The 18580-nt window shown below is 33.8% G+C and overlaps 3 protein-coding genes across 3 annotated transcripts; 2 read left to right on the forward strand and 1 right to left on the reverse strand.

Moving 5' to 3' along the window:
* Window positions 1-777: 777 nt before the first annotated feature.
* On the reverse strand, window positions 778-2994 carry LOC132168169 (small ribosomal subunit protein eS25y). The gene is made up of 4 exons (XM_059579281.1): window positions 2922-2994; window positions 2762-2836; window positions 2454-2588; window positions 778-1161 (listed from the first exon to the last, which is right to left on the reverse strand). Exons 1-4 carry the CDS (start codon window positions 2922-2924, stop codon window positions 1048-1050), a joined length of 327 nt encoding a protein of 108 aa, XP_059435264.1. The 5' UTR covers window positions 2925-2994; the 3' UTR covers window positions 778-1047.
* Window positions 2995-6724: 3730 nt separating this feature from the next.
* On the forward strand, window positions 6725-10124 carry LOC132170810 (B3 domain-containing protein Os01g0723500-like). The gene is made up of 6 exons (XM_059581927.1): window positions 6725-7091; window positions 8064-8283; window positions 8749-9252; window positions 9364-9598; window positions 9926-9945; window positions 10062-10124. The coding sequence occupies exons 2-6, from the start codon at window positions 8188-8190 to the stop codon at window positions 10122-10124; spliced, it is 918 nt and encodes a 305-aa protein (XP_059437910.1). The 5' UTR covers window positions 6725-7091; window positions 8064-8187.
* A 2913-nt stretch (window positions 10125-13037) lies between these two features.
* On the forward strand, window positions 13038-18535 carry LOC132170820 (disease resistance protein RUN1-like). Its single transcript, XM_059581939.1, has 5 exons — window positions 13038-13564; window positions 14807-15905; window positions 16583-16858; window positions 16959-17879; window positions 17954-18535. The coding sequence occupies exons 1-5, from the start codon at window positions 13038-13040 to the stop codon at window positions 18533-18535; spliced, it is 3405 nt and encodes a 1134-aa protein (XP_059437922.1).
* Window positions 18536-18580: the final 45 nt, after the last annotated feature.

Raw genomic sequence — 18580 nt, forward strand, 5'->3', positions numbered from 1 at the left:
TTAATTCTATTAAAAATCCATTAAAAACACGTAGTTAAAAACAAATGTCATTTTTCTATGGGTTAAATATTAAATATTCCCTGGGGTTTCGAAACTTTATTTTTACTTTCATAGGATTTCATTTTTATTACAGGAGGTCACTGTGATTTTGATAATAGACCAAGTTAGTCCTCCGTCAGTTGACCGTTAATTGACTTAACGGAAAACCACACGGACTAATCAAATGTTGACATGTAACACCTACTTATTTTTTATTTTTTTTTTTAAATTAAAAAAAAAAAGGTATTTAAAAAAAAAAGAAAAAAAATTGGGGTAGCTCAAATGGCCGGCCACCCCCATCTGGCAGGATGGGGCCGCCCATGGCCAAAGGGGGTGGCTCCCCCAAATGGCCGAGCCACCCCAATTTTTTTTTTAATTTAAACAAAAAAAAAATTAAGTAGGTGCTACGTGTCAATATTTGATTAGTCTACGTGATTTTCCGTTAAGTCAATTAACAGTCAATTGACGGAGGACTAATTTGGTCTATTATCAAAACTACAGGGACCTCCTGTGATAAAAATGAAACCTTAGAGAGGTAAAAATAAAGTTTCGAACCTCAGGGGATATTTAGTATTTAACAATTTTTCTATTTAATAAACTAAATTGAAAGAATTTCCTTCTATTTAATTTGGCGAAGAACTTTCAATCAACCAATACTACGAAATGAGACTAGGCCACAACATTCAGAGGCACCACCAAGCTGTAATGCCACGAATCTAGCACATCTGATAATAATAATAATACTAATATAGCCCATTACATTACACATAAAGGAGCATAATATGGAATGTTGAAGATCAAAAACACCAAGCTCAAATCTTATGAGTAGATACTATTCTAAGAAAACTTAAAACTTAGCAATCTCAATCACTCCATATGGGAGATTAAACAACAAAGTTGACAGATAGTCTAGAACTAAGCCGATACCCGTTAGGCCTTTCTTAACATGTATAAATAATAAAAACAGCAACACTACATAAAATTGAACATGCAAAGGCAATAAGACAACTAGGTGTTTGTTGCTCGCGTGAATATCTCCTGGCTTGCATGCGAAGACACCATCCTGATCAAGCCTCTAGCCATCAATTCTCTGATTGCTCTCCTTGCAAGTGATCCACTAATCTGTGAGATGCACACAACCTCAAATGAGACATAATGAAAAGATTCAAAAGAACATATTACTCCCCATAGTAGAGTTAACAAATATACATGACATGAATCATTAAAAGGGAAGCCAGAGGTGTACCGACCCGAAAAAAGCGGTAATAACATGATCACTCTAAAATGATTAGTTAATTTGAACATTTCCTAAAATTACTCATAAAGCCCAGTCTTACCTAATAAAGAACTAAAGTGTGACTAGCACCCATGAATTCATATTCTCAACGTGGGACTGGAGTGTTACAATCTCACCCATGAATCACTTAGAAAGCTCATTCTTACCTAGTAAATAACCAATGTGGAACTAGCACTCATGAATTCATATTCTCAATTAGGACCGGAGTGTTACAATCACACAAATAACAAAGACCTAAAATAAGTTGATGAAAAAACAAAACTAGAAGAAAACAACCATGCCCAAATATCAAAAACCTAAAATAAGCAATATATGATGAAATTGAAATCTAACCAAAATCAACTTTCACAACCTACTACAACTACTCAACTAAAAGCTTGGATGTTAACGCTCTTGTCATCAATCAAAGATTCCACGTGGTTTATTCAACATAAATGGCTCATCCTCAACATTATGAATTCTAATCGACACTCGCTTAGTTTGAGGTTCAACCAAGAATGAGTGCACATGATTTTTGAAAATTAGTAATCTTCTATCAGTTCACTCACAATAAGCTTCTAGAAGGTCATGACTGTTTGCAATCTATGACATCAGATCCCATTGTCAGGAATCCACTACTTTAAACAAGGGTCTGTTCCCATATGTTACTGCAGGTTTCTTCATTGTGACATCCTTCACAATAATTAGCTATGAAAACAATCCGCCCACAGAAAACTCTGTGGAACCAAGCACGAGCCTCTCATTGCCCAAATCCTATGATTTTTTACGTTTTTGAATTAGCCACCCACTTCTATATTGCCTCAATCAAGCTTCAAATAGAGTTCTATTGATCCCAAAAGTTTTTACTTTAACATAAAATTTTGCGGGTCGAAGCTGCAACTACTCTGATTCCAGTAAATTAATATCTTCCCTACGAAATTTCAACCTGATTCCAACAAATTAAACCCTACCCATGATTGAACAAATTTTAAAACACACACCAGCTTTACAATCCCACTTCTAAAAGAAACACAACCTCATACAAAGTAATAGAGGTGCTTACTAAACTAATAATCAACGACATCCGCACACAAATGCGTGTAAATAAAAATAAAAAACGAGCCGAAAAAAATTATACCCTCATACGGTCGGATAAAACGGAGGGGGTGATGAGCTTGTATTTGGGAGCCTCGGACAGAAGCTTGTCATAGGTTCCCTGGTCGAACAGCACCATGTTGTTCACCTTCTCCTTCTGCTTCCCCTTGCTCCACTTCTGTTCCCCACCAAATCAAACATAAATAAACAAACAGAATAGAACCAATTTCGCATCTCTACCAAATACCCACCAAACCAATAGCACACTAGAACTATAACATAAAAATACAACAACATTAGCTCCAATATGCAAACATGTATGTATGTAAAAAATGTTTGTGTGGATTTGACCTTCTTCTTCTGCTTGCCACCACCAGACTTGGCGGGCTTGGAGGATGGTGCAGGAGCCTTTTCTTTCTTTGGAGCCTGCAAAACCAGTAATTCACCACATAGTTAGAGCGAGAGAGAGAGAGAGACAGAGAGATAAGCTAACGACTATGGTGATTCGTACCATCTGATCGGATCAGAGGGAGGGAGAGTAGAGACACAGAGGCCACGCAGAGAGGAGCAATAGAAGAAGCGCAGGAGTATATAAGACTAGGGTTTTGACAAGATAGACCAGCATAAACGACGCCGTTTTTTTTTTTTTTTTTTTTTTTTTTTGTGTGTGTGTGTGTTTTTGGGAAAGCTCCACTTTTAGACCACTAAACTATAACACGTTTTGAAAAAACCCATCAAATTTCAAAAACTCTCAAATTTAAACACTGAACTTTCAGTTTGATTCAATTGACCCACTCCATCAAATTTAGCCGTTAACCCAACGAAAATGACTAAAAAGACCATATTACCATTCTTTTTTTTTTTTTTGATTTTTTAATTTTTAATTTGAAATAAGGGTAAATTTAGAATTATATATATATATATATATATATATATATATATATATAAAATTAGGGATATAGAGGTCATCTTATTACTTTTAACATTTAAAATCTAACGGAGAGATACATTGCATCAAATTAGAAGTTTATGAGGTGAAATCGATGATTTTTAAAATTTGGAGAGTCTTCTCAAAATGCGTGATAATTCAAGAGTTTTAAAGTGAAATTTCTCATGTTTTTCTCGTTTGCTCCCACCTACAAAAAAAGAGATGTGTCGTTCTTTCCGATTTTCTTTGGCGCCCCAACGTAGGAACAAACATGATTTGAGAATGTCAATATGAAGAATTGGCCCATTCAGCTACGGCCACAATACTTGTGTATGATTTGTATTATATTTTTAGTTGGCAAATTCAATGACAAAATATTCATAGATTTAAATTTTAGGTTTAAGGTTGAATTAATACATTTTTGGAGTTGATAGAATGAAAATTCAAGAAGTTGAAGATCTCGTTCGAACGAGATACTGAACAAAGTTTCAAAATGATTCATTTGCTATCTCAGTCGCTTCTCATCCAATTTTGATAATTCGTTCGAACGAGCGGAGCGCAAAATGCTTAGGTCTGAATTTCGTTCATAATTTGTTCATGCAAATTAATTAAGCATGTTAATATATGTGAACCCTCTATCTCATTCGAACAAGAATTGAGGTACTTCATAAAAACTCTAGCTGACTTAGTTAAAAAAACCTTGTTTTCTCCCAATTTATATAAGCTTTGCATACCACAACTTTTGAACATGAAGATAGACATTATTCATTTGTTTAGAGAGAAGTTTGTCAATGTCAATGTCACGAGGCAGAGGAGGGATGAGTTTTGATGGTTTTGGAGAAGAGAGAAGCATTGGGGAGAGAGAGGACTTGAGGAGAGGATAGAAAGAGTTCAATTTTTTTTTTTTTTTTTAACATGCTCGTACAAGGGGAAGGAAAAGGGAAGGGAGATTCGAACTAGTGAATTCTGCTTCGTTATGCATGATTCTCAGCTGATTCAGCTACCCATAAGAGACGAAAAAATTTCATGTTTTGATCTTATATAGAATATGATGTTTTGGTTTATAGAAACCTTTTAAGAGTAAAATTTCCGGGTTTTAAAAAAAGCACAAATATTTTTTCATATTTTTGAAGAGATAAAACTTTTAGATATTCATTTCAATAGAAATCTTAATATATTTTTTTATATCACATTTTGTGGCTGACTCATCAAATTAACGAAAAATCTATTTTCTACAATTTCGGTTGAAATTTAATAAACAAAAAATACAATAAAATCCAAGCTTTAGGAGCTCATCTAAGGTTATATAATTATATAATAATACCCTTTATATCTCATCCTGAGCAGCTCACGCAAGCAGCTCATACATATAAGTATTAATGAGAACATCGTTTTAGTGATTTCAAACAAGCAACTTATACATATAAATATGGGAAAAATTCACTTTAGCCCCTGAAGTTTCAAAGATTTTTCAATTTGAACTCCAAAGTTTAAAAATTGGCAATATGTACCTCCTAATGTTTCAAAATTTTTTAATTTAAACCTTATGTTACTAATTTCCGTCAAATTGGACGAAAATCTATGAAATTACGTAATTACCCTCAGACTTTTTTTAAAAAAATTTCGTCCAATTTAACGAAAATTAGTAACGGAATGTTTAAATTGAAGATTTTTGAAACATTAGAGGAGTACATTGTCAATTTTTAAACTTTGGGGTTCAAATTAAAAAACACTTGAAACTTTAGGGGGGTAAAGTGGATTTTCTCCTATAAATATTGATAGGATCGAATCGATTGATCCGTGCTTTACAAGATTTTGATATTAAAACTCCTTTTTTTTTTTTTTTTTAATTTTGTAAATTTAAGGGGAAAATTGAAGCCCCCCCAAAAAAGAAAAATGGAGTTTTAATATCAACCCCACCCAAAAAATAAAAAATAAAAAAATTATGGGAGAATTATGCTGAAGCCCCCCAACTATAATACAGTACCTTTTTAAGTTGGTTTCATGAACGGCCAAGTGTAATAGTACTAGGATATACCAAACTACTAATTTGTGACAAAAGAAAACCCATCCAGCGTTAAAGTGGATGGAAAAGTGGTCATGTGGCCACTAAAATACCCAATTTTTTTTTTTTTTTTTTTTTTTAAAAAAAAACTTAAATGTATTGGTCGAACCACCCCAGGGTTTATGGGGGTGGCCGAACCACTACTCTGTTTGTTCTCAAATTAATTGTTTTTATTAAGTTTATTTATTTTTTAATAATTACAATAAATGAGCAATTTCAGTATTTTAAGAGTCAGAGAAGGGGTATTTTGAAAATAATTTGATCAAATTAGTCACGTGCAAAGCATGTGACCACTTTTTCATCCATTATAATGTAACACCATTATACATCTCATATATATATATATATATGGGGAAAATGCAGTTTACCCCCCTGAAGTTTCAGGAGTTTTTCAATTTTAACCCAAAAGTTTAAAAATTGGCAATCTACCCCCCTGAAGTTTCAAAAATTGGTAATTTAAACCCTCCGTTTAATTTTTCCGTCTAAATGGACGGAAATCTGTGAAATTACATCACTATCCTCAGTCTTTTTTTAAAAAAATTTGGTCCAATTTAACGGAAAAATTAAACGGAAGGTTTAAATTGCCAATTTTTGAAACTTCAGGGGGGTAGATTGCCAATTTTTGAACTTTAGGGTTAAAATTGAAAAACCCCTAAAACTTCAGGGGAGTAAACTGCATTTTCCCCTATATATATATATATATGAGATGTATAATGGTGTTACTAAAATTTAATTTTTTTTTTCAAAATTTTAAGGGTATTTTTGTCTTATGAAAATTTCTATAGGGGTAATTTTATTATTTTGCTAGTATTGGAGGATACATTGTCATTGTTTTGATAGTTTGGGGGTAAATTGTCGCAATGATAGTTTGAGGAATAGATTGTCAATGAGGTGATAGTTTGATGAGGTTAAGTGGACTTTACCCAAATATTTATTTAAATGATTAAATCAACTACTTCCTATCAGCTTAAATTTTTGGGATAAGAAGTTATTTAATATTGTATCATGAGTTCAACTTGTCCTCGATAAGAAACCAAGCTTTATGAAACAGAAGTGATCATTAGTTCGAATCCCCCTTCCATATTTCCATCCCCTTGCACGGACATATCCTTAAAAACAAAAAAAAATCAATCTCCATACACTAGTGGGACCATACCACATGGGCTTGTTGGAAAATCTACTCCCTCTTGCCTTTTTTTTTTTTTTTTTTAAGCTTTTTTTTCATGTAACCCTTTTCATTTGATTTGTTATATATATATATATATATATATATATATATATATATATAACAATAACACCCAGTGGATGCAGATGCCATGAGTACTGAGCTTTCTAGCTGAATCCATAGTCGCCGCCGCCACTCGACTCTAAGCTTTTCTCTCACACTCACAAGCTAGGTCTGATCTGATCATCGTCTTTGTTTCAAGATGACAGCTTGTCCTTTGGCTTTGGGCCTTGAACACAATCAAGCCTAAAACGTCATCGTTTACAACCTGGATCAAGACTCTAGAGCGTGCATGTACAAGAGCAGGACCACATAGAAGAAAAATGGACTACCTTTTATAACATTCTCACTTCAACTCCAAGTTTCTGTACGAAATGAAGCTCTCCGTATGGTGAAGAGAGGCCAACGAGGACAACGATCAGATCCTGTCCGAGAAATCAAGCCCAACAACCGGAGGATCATGGTATAAATTAATTATAAAACCTTAATTTCTGTTCAAGATTTCTATGAATTTTGGTACAACTACGTACCTACTACTGTCTGATCTTCTTTCTTTCTTTCACTTTTTCTTGGAATCTTTTTTTTATTATTGCCTTTTGTTTTACTTTTTGTCTGGTGAATAAGGGAAAACTTCACTAAGGACTTCCAAACTTCCACCCGTTTTGAAATACCCCCTCTGAACTTCAAAATCTCTCAATTTAGTCCCCTGAACTTTCAATTGCTTTTAATTTGGACTCCTCCGTCAGATTTTAAACGTCACATGACGTTTATACCCCTGACTTTTGTATAAAATTCCAACTTCTAAAATGTTTTTTTATTTTTAAAAAAACATAAATCAGGGATATTTTGGTCTTTTTTTTGAATTTTTAACGGCTAAAATTAACGGAAGGGTCCAAATTGAGAGCAATTGAAAGTTCAGGGGACCAAGTTGAAAGATTTTGAAGTTCAGGGAGGGTATTTCAAAATAGGTGGAAGTTTGGGGGTCCTTAGTGAAGTTTCCCCGGTGAATAATGATGCTGTGTTTTTCTTGAATTGGGTATCATGGCTTTTCCTTTCTTTTTCAAAGATTTCTACTCCTACGATTTTAATTTGCTTTCTGGCATGGGTCTGCTTTTTTAATACTTGGTTTTCTTCTCTAACAATTTTTTTCTTTTTTTTAGGAAAAAAAAATGCAGAATAAATCAATAAATACTTATTTGGCATATTGTATTATTATCATGTGTATTACGTAATTAAAGTTTCATTAATAAAATGGGAGAAAATAAAGATAAGAAAGAGACAGCTTATCTCTCTCTCCATCTCTGCAGAGCCAGCTATATATATTAATCACGTAGTTTGTCACAAAGCCCATAATGGAAAACTCTCATCACATGCAAGCTATCATTTTGTAAACACCCACTTCCATTATTTATCTCCCTCTCTCTTATCACTGCAGGGGTAGTGCTTATAAAAGGAAGGCAGAACAACCAGCTAAATATATATACATGGTAAAAGATTAAAGGAGGGTACACTTCAAGATCTTGGCTTCCCTAAGCTTTTCAAAGCTGAAACCCTAGAAGATGAAGGCTGAGATTCAAGACGAAATGGATGCATTTCATGACAATAGGCCCTGCTTCTTCAAGCTCATCTTTGGATGCGCCAACACTGAGCACCTGGTAAATTTTCTCTTACCCCTGGTATATTTTCTCTCGATATCTTGGTTGCCCACTCTCATCCAATCATGAAGGAGCATATACATGTAGAGGAAATCCCTTTTTTCTAGACTAAAAGGGCGAGATTCAAGCTTCCACCATTTTTCTTGATTTTCAAGTTTCAGACATTAGGTTAACCTTTTGTCTCTCAACGAAAAGAAGGAAGATGATAAAATATAGCGTTAAATTCTTTTTGGCAAAACACACCGTTTTAATAAATCCATTCTCTTGCATCTATATATATAAATCTTTTTGTTTATTGTTTCTTTTTTTTGTTGATCTGTTTGTTCTGATTTGTTTATTTGTTGGAATTGAGTGCGTTATATATCTGAGAGCTTTGTTCCGTTAAGAGATCAACCACTGTTTTCTTATGATTCGTTTCACAGCAGCTTAAGTTTGATCTTCCTCTATTTCTTTTGTAACTTGTAGCGAATCCCACGAAATTTTGTGAAGCATTTACCCAAAAAATTGCCTTATCAAGCAATTCTTAGGGGTTCCTGTGGAGACGAGTGGCATGTAAAATTGTGCAAGAATGCAGAAGACATAGTTATAGAAGATGGTTGGAAGCAGTACTTTGAAGATCACTCCTTGGGCGACAATGAGTTCCTTCTTTTCAAATATAATGGAGATATGTCATTTGATGTGATCATTTTTGGAAAAGATTGTTGCGAGAGAGTTTATGATCATACTATTAACAAGCAAATTCCACATGATGAAGCAAACCAGCAGAAAAAATTCAAAGGGAAAAGCATCCAGAGAACTCCCACCCAAAGAATGGATTCACATCTCAAATTTAATGAAGAGAAGGGGAAAAAAAGAAAAGTTGAAACAGAAAAATCAAACGGTTCAAAAACGGCCGAGTCTTTTACCTCTGACTTTCCTTTCTTCAAGATGTACATGAAAAAACACAATGTGGAGAAGGGGTTCCTACTTGTAAGCATTCAACCACTACATCTCTCTCTCTCTGCTGTCGATATTTGATTGTATAAGCAAAATTTACAAAATGGGTCTTTTTATTTATTTATTTTTTTTTTTTTTATGCAGAGAGTCCCAGCTCCTTTTGCTAGAGAACACCTTCCTCCTCAAGGCACAACAAAAATTGTTCTACTTAATTCAGAAGATAAAACTTGGGAAGTTAATTATGTGAAGAATGGGAGTAGCAAAGTCCTTTCTAAAGGATTGAAGGCATTTGTGCGTGAAAACAAGCTCAAGATTGGTGATATGTGCATATTTGAGCTTGTGGCGAAAAAGAAAATCCGAGTCCATTCCATTTCTTCCGGTGAACCAAAAATTTAGTTACCCTCAGTTTTTGTTTTCTTCAAGAAAGTTGAATTAAAGTTGTGTTATCTATTCAACAAGCACTTTCTAACATGATTAGATATCAGTATTCATAGGTTGTTCTTATTTGATATTTCTCCTTAATCTATGTAAAGGCTTTATAACATGATCAGATATCAGTAATCATAGTCCAATTGGCTTTCAAAATGCTTGTTCGTTTGGTCCCGATCTTAAAGTTGTTCACTAGCAATTGTCTTGAAAGATAGGTGATTACTTTGTGCTTGTTCGTTTAATCCGCTGGTTTTGTTTTGTTTCTGTTTCTTGATAGTCTTATGGGATATAGCCACTGTGAGGTTTTGCTTTTAGGCCTTCTGTAGGGTCTGTTTTTTGGTGATACTTTGGGTTTGGGGATTGGTTTTGTTGGTTTTGGTGGTTTCTTTTTCTACAGTTTTGTTGTTCTGCAGTTTGTTTCTGGTTTTAGTTTGGTTGTCAGCCTTTATGAGGTTGTGCTAGCTGGTGGCTTGTAATTGGCCCTTTGGTGGTTTTGGATTTTGAGCTTTTAATGAAGTTACTTATTCATCAAAAAAAAAACATGCATGATCAGATATCAGTAATCATAGTCCAATTGGCTTTCAAAATGCTTGTTCGTTTGGTCCCGATCTTAAAGTTGTTCTGTGTTAGCATTACATTCTTGCAAGGAAAATTCCACGCAGATATATATATATACTAGCAATTGTCTTGAAAGTTTCTTCTCTTTCCTGGGTCTTTCGTAAATACAGCTTCTGAAACGAATGCGCTGGTTTTTGGACCACTTTTGGTGTGGGCCTGTAGTGCTAATGTTTTGTTCAAGCAGAAAGTATGGGCCGACCGTTGTGAATGTTGTCTCAGGTTGGCCCAATTTAATGTCCTATTTAGTGCCTAATCCTGAGTTGCCATTTCTTGCCACTGCTTTTTGCAAAGAGTTCAGACTTCAAATTTGATATTATTTTGAAAGGTGATGCGCTTCAAGTAGTGAAAACGGTAAATTCTACCCAACGAAAATGGAGTAGATTTAGACAACTAGAGGATGACACTCGCATAGCTATAACTTCAATATCTAGTTGGCAAATTATTTCATCTTAGCGGAGTTACGAATAATGCGGTACAGGACTTAGCAATGGCCGTCAGTTAAAAAATCCCAGATTAGGCTTGGATTGAAGAAAATCATTGATGTATCTATAATGTTTTGTTAGAGCAATCTGCTCTATTTTCTTGATTGAATAATAAAAGTAACATATTTATTCTTTTAAAAAATAAAAAATAAATAAAAAAAAAACTCTTCAAGAGGTATATAATACAACAATTAAATTAATATCCATCTAATACATGATATATTTTATTAGTTAAAATAAAATTTATAATGAACCCTTCCAGTAAATTCACATGTGGGTTTTTCTTTCTAGCTAACATTCATGAACCCTTCCAATAAAGAAGATCAAGACAATGAAGTCAATAATATATGTTGACACTCTTGCATATGCTTCTAGATGGAATAGGTAGAGTACTGTTTGTTTGATTTGAACTTAATCAAACTCGATCGTGTTCTCCTGGCATCCAAAAAGTATAATATTTAGTATGACAAAACCTTTTTTTAATAAATTTACACGTGGGTCTTACATATTCAATAGCAAGTGAATTCATAAGTTATATGTCTATAAATTGAGTTAATGAAACAATTTTTATATCACTTCGAACCAAAACCTTTCTCAAGATTTCTAACAAGTCCATGATTTTATTGAGTATAATCTATCATCAAACACAAATATGTATTGAATCCTAGCCTTATTAATTAGTTTAAGGCATAAAAGTAAAACTTCACATGCACCATTTTCGCAAGTCAATATATATGATAAGGTTGAAAATCATAATGATGTGCAAGTGTGTAGATATCACTAAAAGAGTAATGTTAATGTCATTAATTCTTGTCTCTTCAAAATTGATGTTGCTTTTAAATTTTTTTATTTTTTTTTTATTTTTTATTTTTTATCAAAGTTCAATAGTGAGACCGATGTCAATTTCGGGAGACACATGCAATGATGACATGTAACATTACTCATACTAAAGTAATTGATGGTTCTTTTGTTACAATTTTTTATTTGGTACTTTTAGTTTTTTTGGTTGTTAATAGTGAAAGTAGTTTGTGAGTTTTTTATATTTTGAATTATTTATTAATGCTTTTACTTTTTAGCTAAGAAGTAAAAAGCTGTCATAAAAAGTATTATCAAACGAGCCTAAACCTTTTCAACCAGAGATTTGTGAGATCTTTAAGCGAGGTATTATAAATTATTAGCTTTCAAAGTGTTTTCCTTCATGGGGGCGGACTAAACATAAACCTTTTTAACGGGAGATTAGTCAGATGTTTAGGTGAGATCTTAATTCTTATTAGTAGCTTTCAAAGTGTTTCCCTTGGCCGGTCATCGGGGAGGACTAAAAATGAACATTTTCTGGGGGAGATTAGTCAGACGTTTAATTAGGTGAGGTCTTATTATTAATTTTCAAAGTAGTGCCCTTCATGGGGGGGTAGATTAGTTAGATGATTAGTCAGATGTGAAAGCAGATCAGAAAATGAGAAAATAATTAAATACAAAAAATAGTTCACAATACCCATACATGGTGTTCAGTCTAAGTACATGATAATTGGCCCAAATCATCAAAGCAGTTGGATGCTAAAAAAAAAAAAGGTCAAAGAATTCGGCTGTGAAGGACGTAATACCACGATAGACAATACATAAGGGAACATAATTAGGGAAAGAGTAAAGGAGAATTACAACTTAATCAATACAAAAGGGGTAGAAAACCAAACAATAAGAATAAATACAATAGTCTCTGTGCAAATAAGCGTAATTGTGCCAAATAAATGATACAACCTTATAAATTCTCGGTACAAATCCAAGAAACGCCTTAACCGGCATTTTGAGGCACTGAGTTACCATACTTGGTTGAATCAAAGCCACCGACACAAGACACCGGCCCTGTGTCTAGAGGGCACCACAACCATCTGCAACACCGGTATATATATGCGCCAAGTGTCCCTGTTCAAGCGTTTCTAAATCAAAGTACAAGTGGCCAACTATATGTGTACTACACGTAAAGTAGGCATCACCGTCAATATTGACTTGGTGATTTCAAAGAAGAAAAAGAGATTGTGTGTTGGGATGAGAAAGAGAGATTCTGCTGAACCACTCTCCTGTCTGCTCTCCATCTCTCTTCCTTTTAACATAAACAACTAAAAATAAATTTTCACTCTATATATATGTGTTTTCTTTGCACGCACAATTCTTTGACGATAAAAGAGTATTTGGTGCACAAACAAATTAAGTATTTGGGAGTTCAGTCTATCCTAACTTTTGAACTACTTCTGATCGTTTTCCATTTCCCACCTCTCATCGATCAGTTCTCCCATGGCTGACAAAACATGGAGATCTCCTGAAGCCTTCTTCTCTCCATCTTCTTCTCCTCATTCCAATTGGAATATTTATGATGTTTTCTTGAGTTTCAAAGGTGAAGATACGCGCAAAAACTTCACCGACCACCTCAACTTAGCTTTGAGAGATGTTGGAATCAACACCTTCAAAGATGACAACGAGCTCCAAAGAGGAAAAGATCTTGCGTCCGAACTGTTACATGCAATTCGAGGGTCCAGAATCTGTGTCATTGTTTTCTCAAGAAACTTTGCCGCTTCAAGGTGGTGCATGGAAGAACTTGTAGAGATCATGGAGTGCCGAAGAACTACAAGAAAGCTGGTTTTGCCTATATTCTATGATGTTGACCCGTCAGAGGTGAAAAACCAGACGGGTAGTTTTGCAGAAGCATTCACAAAACATGAAGAGTGCTACTTATCGGACATGGGCAAAGTACTCAAGTGGAGAAAAGCTCTTCATGAAGCCGGTAATTTGTCAGGGTGGGATCTACGAAGAATTGTAGACGGGTAAGTTCGTATAGGCAATAGTGTTATCTTTCACCTACAATTCTGTAGCACATTTATAGTATTACATTACAATATATTTTCTATAAATACATTATGCATATGTTATAATATAAATGCTTTATCAAAAAAAAAAAAAAGAAATCAAAGCAATCAAAGTATAGTCATATATCAACAACGTTATAAGCAAATGGAAGTAAGTCTTTCTCATTTTTCACATATTTTCTTATTTTTTATTTTATTTTACTTTATATTTGATCAATGTTTAAATTTTAAATTTACAGCTAAATATTACATTTATCATACTTTGCTGACGTGGTAGAGTCTCATAGCCATTTTTTTTTTTAACAATGGCTACTACACTAGCATGTTAGGATAGTACTGGGATAAAAGTGGGATATTGGTGTAATATATATAATTTCTCTATATATATCTTGTTTGTCCACATGTGACTATGTGAGTCATTTCTATACTAAATTCACCTAAGGATTTTAAACTTTCAGGATTTTGTTTTAAGGTTAAGAATTACAGCTAGAGGCAAAAATTCTACATATTAGGTTAAGAATTTTTGTTTTAAAGTGGTATCAAATACAAGGAAAAATGTTTCGCCTATGTTCATTCAAATGTTTAGGATCAATGGATGTGTCTTCAAATATAGATACATATATTAGGAAAATACATATATACACGTATTATTTTGTCAATTTTATTGATATTTTTTTTATAAAAAAAAAAATTGCCATTATTTTAGGGTAAATATAAAATCAATTCTTGAGTAAACGTGTTTTTACAGATAACTCTCTAGGTTTTTTTTTTTTAAAAAAAAATTGCTTTTCAAAACCTTAAGTTTTTGCATTTTCAATTAGGTCCATCCATGTGTTTTTTTTTTTTTTTTTTTTGGTCCAATTAGTAATGCACATAAGTGACATTACTACCATTAACTTAGGCTTTTGGGCTAAAGTGGTGTTTAATATATATATTAATGTATTCTTAATAAAACTCTCTAACCATTTATCTCTTCAATAATTCTTAAGTATTTGTTATAAATTCATGTACTTAATTATAACATAATTCTATGGTATAAAAATTTAGTTTCTTCATTTGTATCGTAAAATGCTAATGAGTTTAGAATAATGACCAAAACTAATGTGTTCTAAGTTTTTAAATATTCATGTATATGCAACTTATACTTCAATTCTCCCTTGTACAATGTGACTCTATCTTACATCTTAAAATTATTTCCAGGCATGAAGCCAAGTTTATCAGGAAAATTGTTGAGGAGATTTCAAGAGAATTGAATAGCACACACTTGTTCATAGCACTCTACCCAGTTGGAGTAGATTCTCGTGTGCAAGAGATGGCTTTTTGGTTAAATGTCAGAGCCGACGATATTCGCATGATAGGAATTTTGGGAATGGGCGGAATTGGAAAAACAACCATTGCTAAAGCCATATATAACCAATTTGTTCATGAATTTGAAGGTAAAAGTTTTCTTGCAAATGTAAGGGAAACTTTCAAGGAACCTAGGGGCCGCGTTCGTCTCCAAGAACAACTTATTTCCGACATATTGAAGATAAGCGAGATAAAGATAAATAGTGTTGAGAAAGGAATCAATATAATAAAAGAAAGACTTTGTAATAAAGCAATACTTCTAATACTTGATGATGTAGACCAGATGGAGCAACTGAATGCCATAGCTAGAAGGCGTGAATGGTTTGGTTCAGGAAGTAGAATTATTATAACAACCAGAGATGAGCATTTGCTAAAGGAGCTAGAAGTTGATAGCATATACACAGTTACAACAATGAATGACAATGAATCTCTTGAGCTCTTTAGTTGGCATGCCTTTAGGAACAGTTATCCTACTAAAGATTATACTGACTTGTCAAGAAGCGTCGTTGCTTATTGTGGAGGATTGCCGCTGGCTCTCGAAGTTTTAGGCTCACATTTATTCTCTAGGAGCATCCCAGAATGGAAAAGTGCATTAGATAAACTGAAAAAGAATCCTCATGATCAAATTCAAAGCAAACTTAGAATAAGCTTCGATGCACTAAGCGACAATATTGAAAAGGATATATTCCTTGACATATCTTGCTTCTTTATTGGAATGGACAAAGACTATGTTGTACAAATATTGGATGGTTGTGGTTTTTTTGCAGAGATTGGAATTAGTATCCTCATTCAGCGGTGTCTTCTTAAAGTTAGCAAGGCAAACAAGTTTACAATGCATGATTTGCTTCGAGACATGGGAAGACAAATTGTTCGTGAAAAATGGCCCAATGAACCCAAGAAATGGAGTAGATTATGGCTTAATGAGGATGCATTTGATATATATATTGACAAAGCACGAGGTAATAAGAATTTCTCTATTGAAACAACTAAAAAAAAATAGAGCATTTTGTTTTCTAATACATGTGTTATTCGAAAGCAAATGCATACTAATTCATGTCAATCACTTGTAATCCCTCTGTTCCTTTTCTGAAAATGGGAACACTTGTTTTCTTTGCTAACATCATTCTACTGTTTTTGTACTTGCAAACATGATTACATTATATTAAGCAATGTCAAATAAATGAAATGATAAACAAGAAAGCATTTTGGTTGGCTGAAATTGTTAAAACCACCATTTATGCCAAAAGTTTTTGTTTATAAGAAATAATGAATTTAATTATTTAATTAGTATTCTATCACTTCAATAAGTGATCGAGATCCAGTATGTGAAATATTCAATAGAAATAGGAAGTAAATTACAGAGACAATGTTTGAACTCAGGACATTTGCTCTGAAACTATATTAAATCAACAATTGCCCTAAAAGCTTAATACTACGTTAAATAATCAATTGTCCTAAACTTCTAGGATAAGTGGTGATATAACTCAAATTTATATCACCACTTATCCCAAAAATTATAGTATAAGATTTCAAACTATAGTTGACGTAGTCAATCTTATGCGTCACACATTGCAAGCATGTGTTTTGCTAGACTGATCACTTGTCTCACGCAGTTCTTGTTTTTTATAGGGAACAAAAGCAATTGAAGGACTTACTTTAGAATTGCCGAGTTTAAATAAGGTGAATTTCAATTCAAGAGCATTTATAAATATGCAAAGACTGAGATTACTTCAACTTGATCATGTACAACTCACTGGAGACTATAAATATCTTCCCAAAGAATTAAGGTGGCTCCGTTGGCATGGATTCCCTCTAAAGTGTATGCCAAACGACTTTTATCCAAGAAACCTAGTTGTGATTGACTTGCAATATAGTAATCTCAGACAAGTTTGGAAAGTTCCCAAGGTATAATGAAATTTTAAACTTTAATTAATGAGTCTTGATGTTCTAAGCTCTAATATTGTGATTTCCTTCATTTTCATTATTTATTTTATCATTTGTTTAGCAGTTGTTTGAGAAGATGAAAATTATAAATCTCAGTCATTCGCATTATCTGAGCCAGACCCCTGACTTTTCAAGACTCCCCAATCTTGAGCAATTAATACTCGAAGATTGTACAAGTTTGTTTGAGGTTCACCACTCCATTGGAGATCTTAGTAATCTTGTTTTGGTGAATTTGAAAGATTGCAAATGCCTTAAATGTCTGCCAAGGAGTTTCTATAAGTTGAAGTCTCTTGAAACTCTTATTCTTTCTGGGTGTTCTAAAATTGACAATTTGGCTGACGACTTGGGGGAGATTGAATCCTTGATAACTCTTTGTGCAGATAGAACTGCTATAAGACAAGTGCCTTTTACCATAGTGCAACTAAAGAACCTCAAATATTTATCTCTATGTGGGTGTAAAGGATCACCGTCTAAGTCATTGCCTTCACTATTTTGGTCCTGGATATCACCAAGGAAATGCCTCGACTCAAACAATCTATTGCCCACTGCACTACAAGGCTTGAACTCACTAACACATTTATGTCTCAAGAAGTGCAATTTATCAGATGACACAATTCCTACAGATCTTTGGAGTTTATGTTCTCTTCAAATTTTAGATTTAAGATCCAATAATTTCGAAAGCCTACCATCAAGCCTAAGTGGTCTTTTGAAGCTTGAAAAGCTTAGATTGGATAGTTGCAGAAAGCTTAAATCAATTCCGAATTTACCACCAAGCTTGATTTCTCTACGTGCAGAAAACTGCACGGCGCTAGAAAGAATGCCGAATCTCTCAATGCTCTCAAATATGCTTGGCTTGTTCCTTACCAACTGCCGTAAATTATTTGAAATTCCAGGTCTGGAAAAGAGGTCAAACCCCATTAGATTTGTTGACATGGGAGGGTGCAGAAATCTAACAAATACTTCTAAGCAAAGCTTTCTACAGGTACGAGTTTCTCTTCCTCTTATATAATATTACGTACGTTAAATCACCACTTATTGTTCTTCCTTATGTAACAGGAATGGGCTACGCTTGGAACATATAATGCGTTTGGCATTTTTCTCCCCGGCAATCAAATTCCTGATTGGTTCACACATAAGGGTGAGGGACCCTCTATACGTTTTGAAGTACATATTGATGATCAGATGCTGAAAGGGTTTGGTATATGTGTTGTCTTTTCATCACGTGTTCTAGTATTATGTTCATATAGAGGTAAAATGTCAATTATCAACCATACCAAAAATAATATTCTGGCCTATCAATTGCCAGAATCAAGTCCTGGCCCATTCCCCAAGGGAGATCATCTATTGCTACGCAATTTTCAAATTACAAAAGATTTTGAGGATGGTGATGAAGTTGAGATGTTTATAGATTGGGGACCTGATACCATTGTTAAAAATATAGGGGTTTGTCTACTATATGATGGAGTTGGGGTTGCGGATGGAAATGAATCAAAGGGGATCTCCAAAAAGAGAAAAAGAGGATCTCCAAATCAAATTAATGATTCACAAATTTTACTGAAAAAGCTTGCTGCAGAGGAGAATGAGTACTATTTATTTTATTCTTTTATGAGGAGGTACCAAAAGTTTCGTTTTGAATAGTTCTAAGATATATGTCATCTAATTATCTCACATGTATTGTATAAT

Source organism: Corylus avellana, chromosome ca1 (assembly GCF_901000735.1).
Source record: "Corylus avellana chromosome ca1, CavTom2PMs-1.0".
Lineage (NCBI taxonomy): Eukaryota > Viridiplantae > Streptophyta > Magnoliopsida > Fagales > Betulaceae > Corylus > Corylus avellana.